Consider the following 18799-nt stretch of genomic DNA (forward strand, 5'->3'; position numbering starts at 1 on the left):
ACAACTTTCTGTGTAAACATCCATATTTTAATATTTTTTAACACTCACCTTAATAAAGATCGACCGTGGTTGGACTACAGTAGACTAACGTGAAATTATAGAAATAAAAATTTAAAAGACTTCCAAGTTAATGATTTGAGCTCAAACCACATTTATGGTATGCTTTATAAAATAAATTTTTTCATTAATACAAAATGGATTTGTATTAATGCTATTCAGCTGTATTCGTGATACATTTTCCTGCAGTTTCGTGATTTGCTACAGTATATTTCACTCCCGCTACATTTGTGCGCTTCCCCCCTCCTCCCCTCTTTCTCTTTTTGATCCTCTCCCTGCATCCCAAACCACGCTTCCACCATCTCCTCTCTAGAATAAAATTCACTTCTGATTGAGAAATCACTCTGGTTTGTTCCACATTTTGATTTAGAGTCACGAGTGTTATATTTTAACACTATGAAACGGTCACACTTATCTTTTCGCTAGCTGTTAAGAGACAGACAGTTGAGCTGCCCTCTGTCTACAGTGTACATGACTCTCTACATCTGCTCCATGTTTAAAAGGTCATTTGTCAAACCTGACATTTTCTGCCCTTACCAAAGGTTTCCTCAATATACAGCCCGGCTTTCCCATTCAGAGTTTACGTTCTGTTTTTTTTTTTTTTTTTTCATCTATTTGTTTTCTTTTGTATAAACCTTTTCTGACAATACGTTCCTCTTCGGTGTCAAAAAATATCAAGAGAGTAGGAGGCTGAATTCTATCATCTTGTAATGTTCAATAAACTAAGAAATGACAGATGTGGTTCAGTGTGTGTGTGTGGGTTGCCTGGGTAATGGGGCCAAGGACTGCAAGAAATGCAAGTTTCAACGGGAAGTGTAGTGAGTGGGTAGGCACACACTCGGGGTCTGATTAGGGATTAATGCGTGTGTGTGTGTGTGTGTGTGTGTGTGTGTGTGTGCGCGTGCGTGCGTGCGTGTGCGTGCCAGCAGGATGTTTTTACTCAGCACAGGTTGTCACTATCCTGTTTCCCCCTGTGTGCCTTTTGTTCCTCCCCTACTCCACCATTTTGGTTTTTGTCTAGGACAAAAAGAGGCCCCACAGCAAGGCCCCCTACCTGAACACCACCTCCCTCCTGACATTTTTCAAAGCCCCCTCTTTGGCGCGTGCGCAGACACACACATGCATACACACACACACACTCGCTATTACAAATCCTTCTCTTCTTTCAAGTTAAAATTCCACAATGAAGGGTTTTTGTAGCAATTTATCAAATGATATGCAAGTTTCCATATTATATACACTGTGTATACCACAGTCTACGTCTGCTTTATTGTAGTTGTAGAAGAGCAGCACAGCAGGAAGTCAGCCAAGCTATGCTAACATGCATGCATAACTTTCTGTGAGTATCTGTTTGGGTGTGTGTGGGGAATCGATACAGTAAAGTATTACAATATTTTTGCAATATTGCATCGATATTTCCATGTGTCCATTCTCTGCTGCTTATTCAATGAGGGTGTCTCCAGGGGCTGGAGCCTAACCTTGCTGTCATAGGAGGAGAGGCGGGGCATGCCATGGACAGCTCACCAGTCCTTCGCAGCTCTGTTCTTGCTGTCAAGGCAAGAGTGCTAACCAATGCGCCACTGTGGCCCCTGTATCAATATTTCATGAAATAAAATAAATAAAATACTTTGGGAATACTACGAATAAGACGGATCATCTCGCCTGATAGGCAGCAACTTTTCTGCAAACTGACTGAATGCCGTTATTCTCAGAGAGATTGCTGCAGGTCTGCAAGTAACTGCAGTCTAATTCATAAACACAGACAGATTGCCAGCATGGTGCCATCAGTCTGAATGAGTCTTTGTCAGTGAGCACAACTCGAGGGGACTCAACTCAACTGGCTGCCAGCTGGTTATATTCCTATAAAACAGGAAGGTTGCTGTGCACAAATGTAATATTTAAATGTGAATTTCTGTAAGATGTCAACTTCTGTCTATGTAGACAGCAACACATTTGTGATTTTTGATTATTTATCACAGTTAATTTGCTGTATTATCAGAAAGATTGCATGTAATCAGACTGACTCCATTTTATGGCAACATTTATGGCAGGTTTCAGTGACGGTGTCAGCACGCTTGACAGTCTCATTGTATTGTTGTTGGTTAAAACAGACAAAGTTTGACAAAGTTTGACTTTGAGGAAAAAAGGCGATTAATCGCAGTGTATGTTACCGCAATAGGAATATGTCTCTGACGAGTACCACCTCTAGTAATTAATATGAGAGTCAAAGGGGTGTGAGCATTAAAAAAACAGAGAATCACGTTATTTTAATAGATCTGGGGATCTGTGGCTCTTGCAGCTGGCAGAAATGACAGTTTTCTCTGGCCAAGTTTTTGTCCGTGCCCTGGAGTCTCCAGTTTGTGGTCGCTCGGTGTGTACTTAGTTAATGTCTTTTTCAGTCTCTCGCCATCGCTCTCTGTTCAGCTGTGTGTGCTGTGGTGACGGGAGGGCACTGGATGGCTCGTTGAATGAACTCTGTGGTTGTGCTGACAAATCAATGATAAAGAGTAATGACATCAACAATGTAATGTATCTCCTTGTGCTTTCATTGACTCGCCCTCGCTACCCAAACCCCCCCAAACTCACCTCTTAACGTTTATGCCACCTTGGCTCTGTGACTTCGCTTTGCACCATAAACGATGTTTCTGCCTCTTTATGTTTTGTCATTATATGTATCTTTTATCTGTGTCGTTTGTTTCTCTCTGTTGGTCTATCCTCTCTCCCTCCTTCCTCCCTCCCTTTCTCCCTCTCTCTCTCTCTCTATTGATCCAGTCATAGTTTTCTCAGTCTTCACAGTACTGGGCCGCTCTAATCAATACAGATAATTGTCTGCTCTCTCTCGATGCCAAACATAGTCTCCCCTTCTCCCCTCTCTCCCTTTTTATCAATGAACCCCGGTCTTCCCTCACTCCTCCTCACCCACCCAGCCTTCTCTCCCTCCAGACGGGGATTCCCCCTCCCCTAATGACGGGAGATAACCTGCTTTCTTTACCGATTTTTCTCCCACCCGCCCTCCCCCGTACACACACATACACATATCCCTGCCTCGCCCGCTGCCTCCCTTTCCTCCCTCGTTCATCGATTACCGTGAGAGTCGGGGCCCGGCCTGCCCGCCCTACAGATGTAAACACACACAGAGCTCGTGTTGTGGTTTAGTTGCTGTTCAGCCTCTCCTCGTGCTCGGGCCTTTTGGTTAATTGGTGGGATTCAACCGTTTTTGGTAGGTTACAGCACCTTTCTGTGCCCAGGATAATGCTAAATGGATTCACCATCTTGCCCCGTGGTCAAATCTGACCTCTGATTCGTGCCATCAAGCCAGGCTTTGACCATGTAGAAGGCTGCCGTTGTCTCGTTTCTTCCATTGTGACTTGCTTTAGGGTTTGTAGAGGAATTTGTCTTGGATAAATTTCTGGTCTGTGCAGAATCACCCAACTTTTCAAATATGGAAACTTTCAGTATGAGGAAGAGCCAGCAGTGGATGGAAATGGTGCACACTGTATTAATAATCAGCCTAAGAACTGAAATAAGAACATTTACAAATGTAAGTAAATAAACACATACTTATTAACTTTATATTTAACATTCATTATATAAATATTAAATAATAATATTAACTAAAATAGGTTTTGACAAAATTTGAAACAGTGACAAGTGGAGCGAACAGCCACAGTAGGACCCAGTGCAGCATTCATATTCTGTCTCTACATATGAAGTCCTGTGTGTTTAATAATGCATCCACCCATCCGGCCAACCAGGCAAGTTACAGGCCTGCAGGTTAGTGTACTCTGTGTGTGCGCATATGTGTGTATCTACCTTTCCATGCATCCAGTGTGGAGTATCCATCACAAGTCTCTGATGTCTCCTCTATCTCTGAAGTCAATCTGGAGCGGCACATAAACACACAAAAGCAATATCAGTGACAATACATACATATATACACAGTATACATAACCAATGTTTACATAAACATGTCATATCCACTTAGATCTGCTGAAACTGATAGCTGAGGCTGTGCTGTATTTCTTTTTGGTCTTTTTCCACAAGAGGGGTAAGTGAGATGGAGCTGGAACAGATAGAAACAGTTTCAGGTTAAAAATAAGATGATGGGAACACAGAACAAATCATTTCTGTTTGAAATGTGAGAGTGTTTCCGGAGCTTTATGAATATGTTTGCGCATTGGCGAGTTGCCTGTGCGAGCGTGCGTGTGTGTTTGTTTGGGAGCAGGCTAGAGCGTGCGGGTGCGTGCGTACATCTGAGACAAATACAGTATGTCTTGAGGCTAGGCTCAGCTTTACACGTGTGTGATCAGAATAAGCAGGGCTTTAAAGGCCAGCAGTGCAGTGGAGACGGAGGTGGGTGGGAGGGGAGGGATATTGTCCTGGAGGAGGTTTGTGAGGTGGTGTTGGTGGGGGGGGGGGGGTGTTAGAGCTGGGGTTGGACGGCAGACAGCAGGGATCTTCCTCACCCCCAGGGAGTTGAACCTACAACCCCTAACCTTTTTCTAGCCCTCTGGTCATGGACTTGAACCCTGTAACCCCCTGATGGACAATCTGTTCCTCCTCTCCCCAGCCTCACCGCAGCACTCTGCATGCCATTAACGGATAAAAAGGGTGCGTGTTGTGTGTGTGTGTGTGCATGCATCTGTGTGTGTGCTCACATGCAAGAGTCAAGTGTTTGGTCCCTTGGCTTTGACTTTGACATTGGGTCTTGCTCCCTGTTCATCCACTGCTTGTCAAGAAGAAGAAGCAGTAGAAATAGAGGCAGGGAGTGAGACGGGGTTTTTTTTGTTTGTTTGATTTTTGAGTTTCTAGTTTTGAAAGCTTATGTAAAATTATATTTTATTTTTTTTTTTTTTAAATTGAATTAAAAAAAAAAGGTCTGTGGAGGCCTTTTCTGTCTCTCAGCGGACCCTAGCTCCCCCAGCGTCCCTCTAACCAGGACAGAAGCAGAGAGGTTTATGTATGCTCGGACCCAGCTCATTCTTCACCTGTCAACAAAATCATCCTAACAAAAAAATAAATAAAAAAATGGGGATACAGTAGTGAAGAGGACAGGAGGGGGAGGTGGCAGTTAGTGAGACAGGAAAGATGAGAAAGAAAGAGCACAGAGGCTGATATATTCCTCTCAGCCTTTTTTTTCCTCCTTTTATTTCTCCATTTCTTCCCTTGTTTGTGTTTGTGGGCTTTGCTTATCAGATCCCAGCTCCATTCAGGGCCTCAGTCAGGGGAAGAAGCCAGACGCCTCCATCTCTCTTTCATTCAATCTCTGTCTCTCTTTCCCTCTTGCTTTCCTGTGCTCTCCCTCTCCTAACCTTTGAGAATAAGAGCCTTGAATTTGAATTTCAGAGCGACCTAGCGAGCGAGAGGAGGTTTCGAAGGAGGAGGAGGGTGAGGAGTAAGAGGGTAGGGGTAGCCGGTGGAGGGGGGGATGTTGGAGCTGCGGTCGTTGAAAAAGGGCCTGCTCACCGCGTCCCCCGGCCTACCCCCTCAGAGTGGCCCCGATCGATACAAACTCGGAGCAATAAAGCTTTCCCCCTGTCATCTCTGCAGAATACAAAGCAGAATAGAGAGAGGGAGAGAGAACGAGAGGGAGAGAGAGAAAAAGGGGGAGAGAGAGAGGTGAAAAGCTGTTCCGCTAGCCAGACCAATTTCCTAGCCCCCCTCCCCTCGTTCGCTTCACCACCACCTCCCTAACACACCATCACCACCACCTCTATCACCCCCCTTTCCTTACCTCCTTCTTCTTATCATCAGTCTTTCACCCCCCCCCCCCCCCCTTCTTTTTGCACAATATATCCCCCGACTGTATCGCTGAACAGCTATCCATAATAAATACAGCATAAATTAAGTATACAATAGATTCCCTGTTTGCCCAACTATCAGAGAAAGAGAGGTGAAGGTGGAGGAAGAGAGAAGGGGGAGGAAAAGTGGCAAAAATGGTGGTGTGAAGTGGAAAGAAGTTGCTAAGGAGTGGGGTGGATGAAGAACTGAGAGGGAAGATAGTTATAGCAGAGGATGAAGTGTGTGTTTAAGGGGGGATAGGGACAAGGTAGGGAAAAGCTGGGGGGGTTACAAACAGAGAAAGATGGATGTAACAATACAGGTAGAAAGGAAGGTGGAGGAATATTGATGAGGTGGAGGAAGGTGCAAAAATGTGTGGGGATGGCTGAGGCAGCCATGGAGAGGAGACGGAGAGGTGAAGGGGTCAAACAGCAATCCCTTGAATTGAGAGCCAATTACTGTAATTGTAATCTGGATTCAAAGCATAGACACGCAGCAGTGACAGGCACACGGAGGCAGCCGTGAGCACATACATGCACACAACGGACAAAGGACAAGTGTGTGTGTGTCCACATCTCTGCATGCTGTGTTGATTGTTCTGTGAAACTGCAGTTGTGCGTGCATTTTGTGTGTATGTGTCCCATCTCCATTCTTCTCCACTGAATGGCAGTGCAGGAGTCAGCCTGCCAATCAACTATTGTACTCTTGTCAATTTAATAATATTTCTGAGTGCTGACCTCCACCGCGCTGCAGCCATCGCTCTATGTGCTTGTGTATTTCTGTGTTTGTGTGTGTGTGTGTTCCTATATATTTCTGTCTCTCCCTCTTTCACCTCAGTCTAACCCCCACCCCTACCTCCCCTCTCCGACTCCCTCCCCCGGTCTCTGTCTCTTATTTTCTCCTTTATTAGAAGAAGATAGTGCGAATCCTTCATCTCTCCTTCACTAATTCTCTCCGTTATTGTCCCTCCGTTCAGCCCTCCGTCTCTCCGCACTCCTTCACTCGTGTCCTCCTTTCTTTTCTCACCGTGATCTATATCGCTCGCCTCCTTTTTAAGTCGCGCACCGGCCTCCTTCCTGTCGTTTACCCTCATGCTTTTGCTTTCTCTCATTCTTCCTTTTGGCTTGTATCACCTCACATCCATATCTTTCCTACTGTTTCCTCCCCGGATCTCTTCCCTCCATCATCTTATCTCAACTTCCTGGTCCTCTCTCCCTCTCAGTCTCTTTTCACTTTCTCCCAGCCAACTCTTCCTGTCTCATTTTCATCATTTCCCTCCTCCCTTTTTGCTTTTTCATCATCATAGGCCACATTTAGGCAACTCTGTGTCCCCCCCTTATCTTTCCTCACCCTCCCTCACTCACTCCATCCTTCCTTCCTTCCTCATCCCTCTCTCCCTCCCTCCACCCTGTTCGTTCCCTGGGGAGGTCAGTAATAATGGTAGTGATGGAGTGAGAGAGGGAGGTGCGATTATTGTCTTGTCGGGAGTCAGAGGAATCGATCGGCCCAGAAATATGAGGCGCGAGAAAGAGCCGCTGTGTCAGATACAATAACCACCCGCTCCCGGGGGCTTACACACATACACACGCGCACACACACACACACAACATACAGGCCCGCATTCGACACGAACATACACATTTATTTGGTTCGAAGCAAGTGCAGACACTGACACGCACACTCGTTCGTACCATCTTTCTTTTTCATTAACGCAACGCGCACACATCCCTCTTCTTCTGTGGTGGAGGAGAGCGGCGAGGCAGCCCAATCATCTACATGCTTTGATCTGAGATAAAGCATAGAAGTAGATCTGTTCTGATCATTCTTCATGCACAGATAAAGGGCAAGGCGAGGAAAATCGCTCACACACCTTTCACTCACGTAGCTATAAACAGACATAAACACACACATACGTGCGCACGCCACACACACGATCACACTGAGACCTTTCACTGCTGTTGCCTGGCAACGTGGCCGAATGTCCAATCCGAGCAGAGAACAGTGGCCAGTGATGTCACAGCTGCTGCTGACCAGCAGGTCTGAGGGAGAAAGAGGCAGGAGGAGAAGAGAAAGTTTGAATTGGTGAAAGGAAAAAAAAAGATGGGGGCGGGGGGGTCACAAAAAAAGAGAGATGGGTGATGATGACAGGGTTTGAAGGAAAAGAGGAGGGACATATGAAGAAGAGGGCAGGGTGACAGGGAGACAGGTGGACAAGAAATTGCCCCTAGAGGTAGTGGTTGCCATAAAGTAATTCTGTCTGTATGTTGCGCTTCTGCACAACGGTCTGTGTTGTCCATGTAAGTGAGCATTTTTTTTGTAAAGTGGCCTCAGTGCTCCTTGATCTGGTCATGAAGCCAAGGGAACCCAGTCCCTCCCCTGCAGACCCTTCACTCCTGCACCGAAAGAAGCAGAAGAACAAGAAGAAGAGTGGGTGAAAGGCGGAAAGATAAAGATTTGAGCTTCAACCTTGGTAGCGCCGTGGGAGAGAGCGGTGTCTGTCTAGACAAACCCGGCTCCCTATGGGCTGCCGAGATGATACAGAGAGAGGAGGGGGAACAGTGTGAAAGCAGGATGGAGGGGCAGAGGGGGGCTAGAGGAAAAGGAGCAATTGAGAGGTATCAGAAACAGGGAAGGAATAGGTGTTGCAAAGGTGTAGGCGGCTGAGATGGTGCCGGTCCCAAGGTAGCCAACAGTGTGAGTGTGTTTTAGCCCCTGCCGCTTCTCGTACAAAACCTCAACCTCTGTAGTCTCCACACTGCTCGACCTACTGTTTATAATCCTGCTACTCCTCATGAAACTGCACACCACACACACACACACACACACACACAATACACAAGACTGGATTCTAAATCTCTCACCTTGTATAATAAGAGTGTTGCTGTTTGACTGTGTGTTGGCTTGGTGGGTCCATCACTGAGCCGTGCTCTGTCCCCGTCTATACGAAGAGGAATATGATGGATTATATGAATTAGAGCCAGTGTGTGTGCTCCAAGCCTGAGGCTGCACTAGATATAGGAGGGCTGAGCCATGGAGGGATGCTGAACTGGTTTGGCATCCTCAGAATCGTCCCTGCAATGACCCATTATACGCCGTCTCCTCCCATCCTGCTTACCCCAAGCAAGTTAACATGCTTTCTTCAATCTTTTTATCCCACTTTGCCTCCTCTCTATCGCTCACCTTTATTCCTGTCGCTCCTTCCTTTTTCCTTTACTATTCCTCATTTACACCCCCCCCCCCCACAATCTTAGTAACCTCCAATCCTCCCTCGCTACTTCTCCCTAACTGTCTGACAGTGAAGTGATTGATGGTGCTCCAGAGAACTCAGACTCCCCTTATCCTCCTCTCCGGGGTCCCGCTATCAGATCGTGTGTGTGCATGTAACTGCGTGTTTGTTTATTGTCTTAAAAACGTAACTTCTAGTGGTCGACAAAAACACGCACCAAAATATTGCACATTTGGTTGTTTATTATTATTTATTCAGTTTTCGCTGTTAGCAATAAGATGAATATGTAATTGCTGCTGGTCCATTAATGCTATGTGTTGTCCCCATTATGGCTAAGATTGGGCTTTCTTGGCCATTAACTGTATAACACACACACACAGAGCACACGATTCACCATCCGCTTATTAGGGCTACTCCAACAGCACTCCTGTCACACACACATACACATAAAAACACACAAAGACACATACACTGGTAGTTATGTGCGTAGATTGGGGTTTGAACAAAGGTCACGGCCAAAGCCAGGGTGCCCACATGACCTCTGACCCAGTGGACCGCCTCCTCCGCGACGCGCAGTCTGTCACTGTCCTTGGACGAGCCTGTTGGGTCGGTTCCCTCACAAACAAACCCTCCTTCTCTCACCGCTGATTACTAACAGACACGCAGATCTGCTCTCCTAATGAAGGCAGAGCTGTGTGCTTCAGATAAAACTGAAGGTGTGTTTCAGACCTGAGTGTCGGTTTGGTGTCCGGTCTCAGAAAGAGCCAGCAAAAAACTAATTTATACACGTCCTCACATTCTTTGTTTTATTTGATCATCTCGGGTGGTTAAGAAAATGATCAAGTGTCCTTAATATGTAGCAGAGGGATTGATTTTTCATGTTATACAGTTTATTTTCTGTTGAATATCTAATTTCGATAAATAATCATTTATTAAATGATCTTGTATATTTGGGAAGTTCTTTACCCATCACACCACAGTCTTGATCCTGATGTGATCTTTATTGTAACAACATATATGAACAGCCGTAGCCTCAGTCTCTTTTTTTGTGATTCAGGACAAATTCAAAACTGTGTCTCTGTATAACTGAGCACCTCCAGTGGAGTGCTGTATGCACTTCTTACTGTGCATCTATCCAGGAGTACATTGGGCTGTTGTAAATCACCACATAAAGTATTTATAAGGTTAAACTTGGGAACTCTGCTGCCGTTAGCTTTTGAATTAGTGAACTCGGACCAAGGGAGAAGGACGGGGAGGGGAGCGGTGCTCTGACTTCTCCTCTGTGGATGGTTCGTTCATCAGCTTTAGAGAATCAAGAGTGCCACCTTGTGGTCGCTTCATCCTGCTGCCAGGGCAGCATGTTGACACAGATGTGAAACCGTAGGCAGTATTAATGCTGAAACACGCTGATCTGCTTCCATATGATCATTCATTGGACTCAGATTTTCACTTATTTACCTCTTAGCCTTTTAATCCTTGTGGGCGACACTGATAACAACGCGTATATAGTTTATCTTCCATGTTCCACATTCGTGCCACATCTACCCATCACGTGTAGAGATTCACGTTGTGGGTTTCTGTGGTGTAGCACTCACTGTGGCGTGGTCAGTGGTACAGTGAGTGTTGTGACTGAGTTTTTCCTTCCTCTCGGCTTAGAATGGAGCTGTGGTTGTTATACTTAGCTGAGGATGTCTCACATCTTCTCTTGTTGGTGTCGACCTCCCTCGACAGACCACCTTACGCCCACTGGTGTACTCTCTAATGGCAGTCCCAGCGTCAGACATAAACATAGATATGACCGGGGCGCGGGAGCCGTGACTCATGGTAAACTGATAAAACTGCAAGATCTGGCGTAGAATTTAGGGGGGGGGGGGAACGTGATCAGCTGAGTTTTGGAGAAGTTTTGATCCTCCGCTGGGTTTTATAGTATATAAATCTATCATAGAGTCGTCTGTGATGTCAAACCCGCTGTTTTTCTCCTTTGTGTGTGTGTGTGTGAGTGAGTGAGTGAGCGTGAGTGTGTGTGTGTGAGTGGCTGTTTCCAGCCGCGCCATCACTTTCCGACGGCACCAATCATCCCCCTCCTTTTCAACTCCTCTATCTATTCGATCTCCTCGCTCACTCACTCACTCTCTCCCACTCTTTAACCTCTTGCGTGTCTCCAATTTCTTTTTTATCTTTTTTGTATTTTTCTCTCCTCTTTGAGAACAGTTCCTACTCTTTTGAGGCTTACTTCCTGTGTGTTGCAGGATGTGGGGAGGAGGTGGGGCTTGGGGGGTGTGGACTACTGTCATGTGCATGTGTGAGCGAGAGAGAAACAGAGAGAGAGAGAGAGAGAGAAGAGAGGGGAAGAGTAATTCAACCATATGATTTAATACACTCCTCCTTTTGGTTAGAGAGCGACAGAGAGAGGGAGAGTGAGAGTTATTCTTTAGGTCGCGTATACGCTCTCTCGCAGATATGACCAAGACAGCGGCAATAGCAGCAAAGGACTTCTCCAGCATGTGGTTGCCAGGTGAGTGACTGTCTGTGCAGCTCTCTATCGTTGCTGGCCTTCATTTACCAAGACCAATTAAGCTTTGCGTGAGTTAGAGGGACCTGTGTGTGTGTGTGTGTGTGTGTGTGTGTGTGTGTGTGTGTGTGTGTGTGTGTGTGTGTGTGTGTGTGTGTGTGTGTGTGTGTGTGTGTGTGTGTGAGAGATTGTGATATGCTGTTGATTAATGCCAGTGGGTCTAACAAGCTCAGCTAATTGGGGAACATCAAAGGGGGAGAGGTGGTACGAGGGATGGAGGGGGGGTGGATGGATGGATGGATGAGTGGACGCCTGTCTCTTGCATAGGGAAAGGTCAGACACTTCACCAGCCCGTAGCATGCCTCTGTTTGTGTGTGTGTGTGTGTGTGTGTGTGTGCGTGTTTAAACTGAATATTGAATGCTAAATAACCTTGAGGAAAATGTAATGAAAAGTTTATTTGAAGAGTCTTTTCTAACATTCAGCTAATGAAAGGCGACTTCTGCAGCTCGACTGTGTTTCTGTACTGAGATTACTTTTCATTGTCCATCATCAAAACGCTTTCTCTCCAGTGATGAGCGCCGTTACCTGTGTGTTCACTTTACAGATGTTTTTTCTGATAAAGTGCATCTTTAAAGCTGGAGGATACTTTGTGTTTGTGTGTGTGCGATGGAGCATTGCATTGATTATTGCTCATTTTCAAGTCTGTCAATGAATTCCAAACTCTCTGATTTAAGGACAGTTATGTAAAAAAAACCCTTTTTTTTTTAGCCTCAGTATTTACAAATAATACGGAGTAGGAATAGTGTAACTCTTCCTACTCTGCGTCTGGGTGGTCAGCTCAGCACAGCCTATGAGAACAAGCAGACAAAGTCTCGGTTGACCGACGACCTACGAGAGATCAGCAAGCAGTTAGCTGACTCACCCGTTACCCGAAATACAATTTCTAAATGTCAATTAGCTCACATTTCTCAGTCTTTGTCGTCGAGATAGAATTTCTAAAAAAAAAAAAATTATAAGATCTGTGATGTTCACGGTTTATCAATGAGTGATTCACGGCACAACATTCACAGAGTCACTCCTTAACCTCATGTGGTCACTGCTGTGACCTCTGGGAAGTTACTTTGACCAAAGTGACATGTCCTTCTCGCAAACTTCAACAAACGGCACATCACGCCAGATTATGTAACGCACAGCTTCACAAAGGTGCAACGGTGTGGAAAGCCAGTGCGGTAAACATTCGTGTATATCGGGAATAATCTTGTACAATAATTTTTGATGTGTCACCTCGTGAGCCGTGTTTAGGTTTTCTGTAAAGTTAATCATTTTTGCTCATTTTAAACATTGAAAGTAAATGAATGAGGGAAATTAAGTGTGGAAATTTGAAAGCACTCAGTCTTATTAATCTGGTCAAAGTACATCATTGTCATCCGTAAAAAAAAAAAATATTTACACTGTGTAGAAGTGGGAAAAAATGATTTTATGGGCATTATGTGGTGGTGACCTTTGTCTCTCAGTTCCAGCAGCATTTGGTTATATTCATGTGTTTTATTCACTTGTATGAGGCATTTTTATGCGTTACAAACAAAAAACCACAACAATAGTAACTTAGATTAAACAAACGACCCAAACTGACAAGAGCAGAGACCCTCATGACATGTTATGGCCTTGTTGTGGCATCCCAAATTTGTTCCTTCAGGTTCTCACTGTATTTGTTTTTTCAGCTTCAGTTCTTCTCTTGATTCCTAAATCATCGTTTTATTATTATTATTATTTCTAATATTATTAATATCTATCCAGCCCCATATTTTATCATTACTATATTAACAATTTAGACACTAACATGTTCTTCCTGCTTGTCTCATCCTGGCACAGATATGCGATTGGTGTTGACATGACTCTTTGACATTCACTTTTAAATGGAAAATGCTTCTTTGCAATCAAATTCGGCAACCCTCAGCACCGCTCGGCTTCTCAAATCTGTAGTTAGTAAGTTTTATGACTCCAGTTCCCAGACACCCCCCTTGGCGCTGGGGTTATGTCCTGAATCAGGAAGTTGGGTGAAGAGTTGGTGGGGAGGGGGGGAAGAGGGGGGGGGGGGGGGGGTTTGCAGGGTGGTTGCAGTGGAGTTTCATCTCGGCCAAAATACCCAGAGGAGAATAACAGAAACAGTCCAGACTGAGCACAGGCACTGTTGTTCCTTGTTCCTTTCTATTGCATCATTTATTCATGACACAGGATTATACAGCATTAAATTTGCTCTGCTGTGGATTCACTCAGTATGGTGAAGCAACTCTGAACTCTACTGTTTAACTCCAAGGGCTGCATATGCTGTAGCGGAGCAACAATGACCGGGCTGAGCAATTAAACCTGTTAGAAGCACTTTCTTATCCCTGCAGTAAATGCAGTTTGCACCACATGTGCAAAAGAAAAAACAGTCAAGAGATGCGTCCTCCGCTTACACTGTAAACACGTTCAGAGCGTGTAAGTCACCCCAACACGAAATTATTTGTGTTTGTGTGTGCAGCAGTGTGTTGTAAAAGAGAGGGAGGTTTTTTAAAGAGTGAAAGAGAGAGTGAGAGAGAGAGAGCAGGCTAATATTAATAGCCTCGCTGACAGTAAGTGTTGGGTTTAGCACTCTGCGCTCAACCCGGTACAAGGGGAAGTCGGGAGGGGAAGTGAGAAAAAGACACTACATCTTGATATACTGTCCCACCACTGTATTACTGACCACATTATCCACCATGCTACTGTCTGTAGACCATTTTTAACCATGAATCAACGCGCACCTTCTCCCCGTGTCCTGCGACGGGGCAGCGCAGTGCGATAGGCAGCACTTTGGGAGCTCTGCATTACTTCTGTTTTATGAGCTGGGCAATCATTTTATATGAGGAGGGGGATTTGGCTTTAGTATTGTACACTCCACGCGCTGAAGATCGCATTGTAACAGGGCCCAATGTGGAAGAAGTGGAAATTTTACAGTGTGTTATAGATTTTTGCTGTGGGGTACAGTTTGTTACGCGTGGCAAAAATTTGTGATTATTTAGAGGAAGATGTTATTTCTGTGCATATTCAGTGGGTTTTTGTCAGAAGTTGAGCAACACTGGGCAGTTTTTTTTTTTGGTTTCACTAATAGCCACATCACGTAATGCTGAAAGCAGGTGCCAAATGAAATGTTGGAATAACCGCAAACTGACCAGAATAATATATTAACCAGATGTTTGCATCCGCATCGTTGGGTGACCAATTTAGCTTCAGCTATTTAAGGGAAATCCTGCAGTCAGTGTGTGTGTGTGTGTGTGTGTATGCACATGCGTGTGTGTGTGTGTGTGTGTGTATTTACACAGGGTTATAGCCACTGGCGGCAGAATGGCGCTTTTCAAGCTGATCATCACTTCCCCCTTTCCCTAAAGACACTATGTGTACCAAAGTCCACTGTTCTCACATCTGTTTCACTGAGACGAATGTGTTTCTGCAGCTGAATGAACATCTGATAAGGGAGTGACTCTTGATCGGTATCACTTTTTACGATTAGTGACTGCACTTTACTGATGCTTTGCTAATTTAAAACTGGCCTGGGGTCAGTGTTGGTCAGCAGAGCATCTTCTTCGTGTGTGATTACTGCCCCCTGATGGCGAAAACAATGCTTGACCACTTGCTTGTTGGACATTTTCTATATTTAAGGTGTCATGCTGATAAAAGGCAGAGGGAAGATGTACAGTTTATGTCATGTGCAGCCCGTGAGACGACAGGATGAAGAGAGGAGACATAAAGAGGAGAGGAAGGGGGGGAAAGAGTAGAGAGAAAAAGGAGGAGGGAGACTGAGAGTTTATTATGCAGGTGGCAGATATAATTAGTTGGTCGTTGGGCAGATTTGCATGTTTTCACAAAAGGGAAGTAGCGCTGTGTATCTGTGTGTGTTTGTGTGTGCGCATGTTAAGGAGTCAGAGCAGGAGGGAAAAAAAGGGTTTCAAATGGACACAACAGTTTGTGGTTTCAGACAAATAAAAAGGCTTTTATAATGAAATGGTACTGTTGTACTGTAACATAGAAAGAAAACTGCTAGAGAAACACCCACACACACACACGTGTGTGTAGTTATATATAAACACCCGCTCACCCACACTAATTATCTTCAGTCCCATCTTTCCTATACACCCTGCTACCAAAATGCTCCCGTGTTTTTGTGCTAATAAAGTAATTAAAGACTTTAGTTTATTGTCTCCCTCCATTCATTGCTGTTGCTATAGGGACTGTCCCAATTCAACCAGGAAGTGATGTGGTCTTGTAATGAGTGACACACAGTGTGAGACATTTTTAGTACACCAAGTCTCCCACGTAAACACCTTGAGTTAAATTTAGAACGAGCAGACACCTTGGGTCAACCTACTCTTATGTTAAACCACTAATTGGAAAGAAAGAATGAATGAATGTGGGCTCAGTGAATGATTCAGCTACATTGTGTGGTGTACAGTGTGTAGGCTCAGGCTGTGACCTGAAAACATTTAACCCTAACCTATCTGAGATGAGCGCCCTGGCCGTACTCTTTTCCCTTCTGTCATCTAGATTGTCTCCGCTTGCTTCTTCTGTTATTCTGTCGCTCTCTGCACTTTTTATCTGACACATATTTAGGAGTCAGCCTGTCTGACTTGTTTATCTGCGTGCTTTCCTGTTACAGATATCAGGATGTCAAAGCCAGGAGAGGCTGAAAAAGTCGGGGCTGACTCACCATTGGAGGGCACAGGTAAGCGGCGAGGGTCTGAGAGGCAGACGGCAAACACACACCCACACGTACACGTGATTTAATGCGGAATATATATGTTAAAAAAAAACAAAAAAACAAAAAGGGCGACACATGCATGACTTCGGAAATTGCAGCTGTAAGTTGATGCAGTGATGAAGATGTCATTTATCACTTTTTCCTTTGCCACCCACGCAGATTCAGAGCGGAATGGACCAGAATCAAATCATCAGGTACATGTGACTCCTGTGTATTTACCTTCATCTCCCCCCCCCCTTTCATCTTTTTTCTGATTGATCCACCTAAGAAGAAGATTCAGTGTTGCACACACACTCCAGCACAGAGTCTGACATAAAAAAAAATACATTTACTTGCAACATTTTGATAAAAGAGCTCCATCAAACCTGCCTTTCCTTTCTTTTTTTTTTATCTGTTTTCACCAAAAGTCGGTACTTCCAGACAAACTAACCATCACTTCCCCCATCGATTAGTCCCTCAGTTATTTGCAAGTAACATCGCAAGCTAATTTTTCACACAGTCAGGAATCCAGATATCTATTTTTCTTTTAGCAGAGATGGAATATGATGCATTTTGAAGTAATTTCTAAGGCTGTGTCTAATTCTTCTCTTCTAGACTCAGTCAATGAAAGCCTATCCTTTTCCTCTGTCACCAAACCTGAGCAGCACCAAGGTGAGTGTGTGCTTTTGCGTGTGTGTCCACATTACTGAACTGTGTGTGTGTGTGTGTGTCTGAGCCTGTGTTTGCGTTTGTGCATCTTTTGTGTCTCAACGTCACACGCTGGGTTTTATTGACGGTACGGCTGCTTCAGCTTTGTGTTCATTTCTATGCACTGAATTACTCTTTTGTCACGCTCGACGTTGAGGTTGATAATGTGTCGACTCTCCACCCAGTCCCCAATGTAAACACGTTTGCAAAGAGCAGAGAGTATGATGGCACTCGTGTTTTTCACAAAGCCTTTTCAGTACTGAAGTAAATCTGAAATATTACTTCTCACCAAAAGGTAAAATCCTCCCTATTTGCATACCACAAGAAATATTCAAATAGGTACGCTGGAAAAGATCCCCTCTGTCTGTGTGAACATGGCTGGGTCTGGGAGGAAAGATCAACTCTTTGAGAAGGATGGGACAGGGAAAAAAAGTCTAGTGGAGTTGTATTTTATCACACAGACTGCGGACACATTTGAAGCATTCGAGGAAATTGCACGCTTTAAGACATTCAAATGATTTATCCTAGTGAGCTATGTGTCTTAAACATGGATAAATTCTTATAGCCTCATGCTCTAGAATTGAGTTAAAGTAGCACTTAATTAGTCCAATATTATCCGAAGATATTTAATATTTTCCTAACTTATGGATATCTGTGACAGGATGGCATTTGCTTGCATAGTCTCGATTGGATAATTACAAACACGTTTATATCAAATCGAGCTTTAATTCTAGCGCTGGCCCTCTAACCGTGTTCCCATTTCTGTATATGCTTTGCTGTTATGTCTTCATCTTAGAATAAGATGGAGGAGTGTGCTGACATGTCCCCAGCCCTCCCTTCCTCTCACGGCCCGACCCCCTCACAGACTGCTCTGCAACACACACAGCTCATGCTGACCGGCTCCCAGTTAGCAGGGGTAAGACTGACTTGTAGTACGCTCACACAGACACGCACTTGGCTTTTGCTTTTGCCTCGCTCGCTCCTCTGGTGGTGCTTTTTGAACACTTTGTTTCCCTCTTTTGTCACCTTTGTGCATTTCCCACTCTTGATTTCTTAATCCTCTCCTCTCCTTGCTTCTCCTCTCTTCTCTCGTCCTTTCCACCAGTTGACAGCTCTGTTGCCGGCGCAGCAGCAGCTGTTGCTGCAGCAGGCTCAAGCGCAGCTCCTGGCTGCAGCTGTGCAGCAGTCCAATGCAGCCCATGCAGCTCACGCTGCCCACGCAGCCGCCCAAGCCAATCAGCAAGCTCAGGCAGCTGCAGCAGCCAATCAGCAAGCCCAGCAGCAGCAGCAGCAGCAACAACAACAGCAGCAAGTGGGTCAATCGGGGCAGCAGACTCAGTCGCAGTCCCAGGGACAGAGTACACAGGAGCAGAGCGCCCAAAGCGTCCCTGTCCCACCTCCTCCATCCCAGCTCACCCTCTCCCAGCCAATCCAGCTCACTGCCCAGGTACTGGCTGCCGTTAAAGCCACTTCCTGATGAGGGGCGTGATTGAGGAGCCGCTATCAATCCATGGAGCAGCTCATAATGCATGTCTACTGTAGATTTCGTGATTCACAGTTTCCACCTTGCATGAACGCACACATTTTCCTTTTCTTAACTCTGACGTGACAGAAAAAGTTTTTCCTTTCGTTTCTACACCTTCTGTTGGTATACATTTCATATACCTCCTTTCCTGAGCTGGAGGAACCGTATATAACATACTAGCACATTTTGATGTGACTAAGCCGTCCTTCTGCTCGTAGAATTGCAAAATCTTA

General features: G+C 45.0%; 1 protein-coding gene across 4 annotated transcripts in view; it reads left to right on the top strand.

The window, feature by feature from the left end:
• pou2f2a (POU class 2 homeobox 2a) overlaps nt 1-18799 on the top strand; it is a 67531-nt gene that overhangs the window by 36878 nt on the left and 11854 nt on the right. For 2 of the 4 annotated variants that reach the window (XM_040030179.1, XM_040030180.1), the window contains exons 2-6: nt 16253-16318; nt 16514-16548; nt 16949-17005; nt 17838-17957; nt 18147-18488. In XM_040030179.1, coding sequence (XP_039886113.1) covers nt 16253-16318; nt 16514-16548; nt 16949-17005; nt 17838-17957; nt 18147-18488 — 620 coding nt within the window. Of the gene's footprint in view, nt 1-10612; nt 11580-16252; nt 16319-16513; nt 16549-16948; nt 17006-17837; nt 17958-18146; nt 18489-18799 lie in introns of those variants that run through there. The other 2 variants (XM_040030181.1, XM_040030182.1) reach the window with 2 other exon arrangements.

Source organism: Simochromis diagramma, unplaced genomic scaffold (assembly GCF_900408965.1).
Source record: "Simochromis diagramma unplaced genomic scaffold, fSimDia1.1 OVJJ01000361.1, whole genome shotgun sequence".
In the NCBI taxonomy this organism is placed as follows: domain Eukaryota; kingdom Metazoa; phylum Chordata; class Actinopteri; order Cichliformes; family Cichlidae; genus Simochromis; species Simochromis diagramma.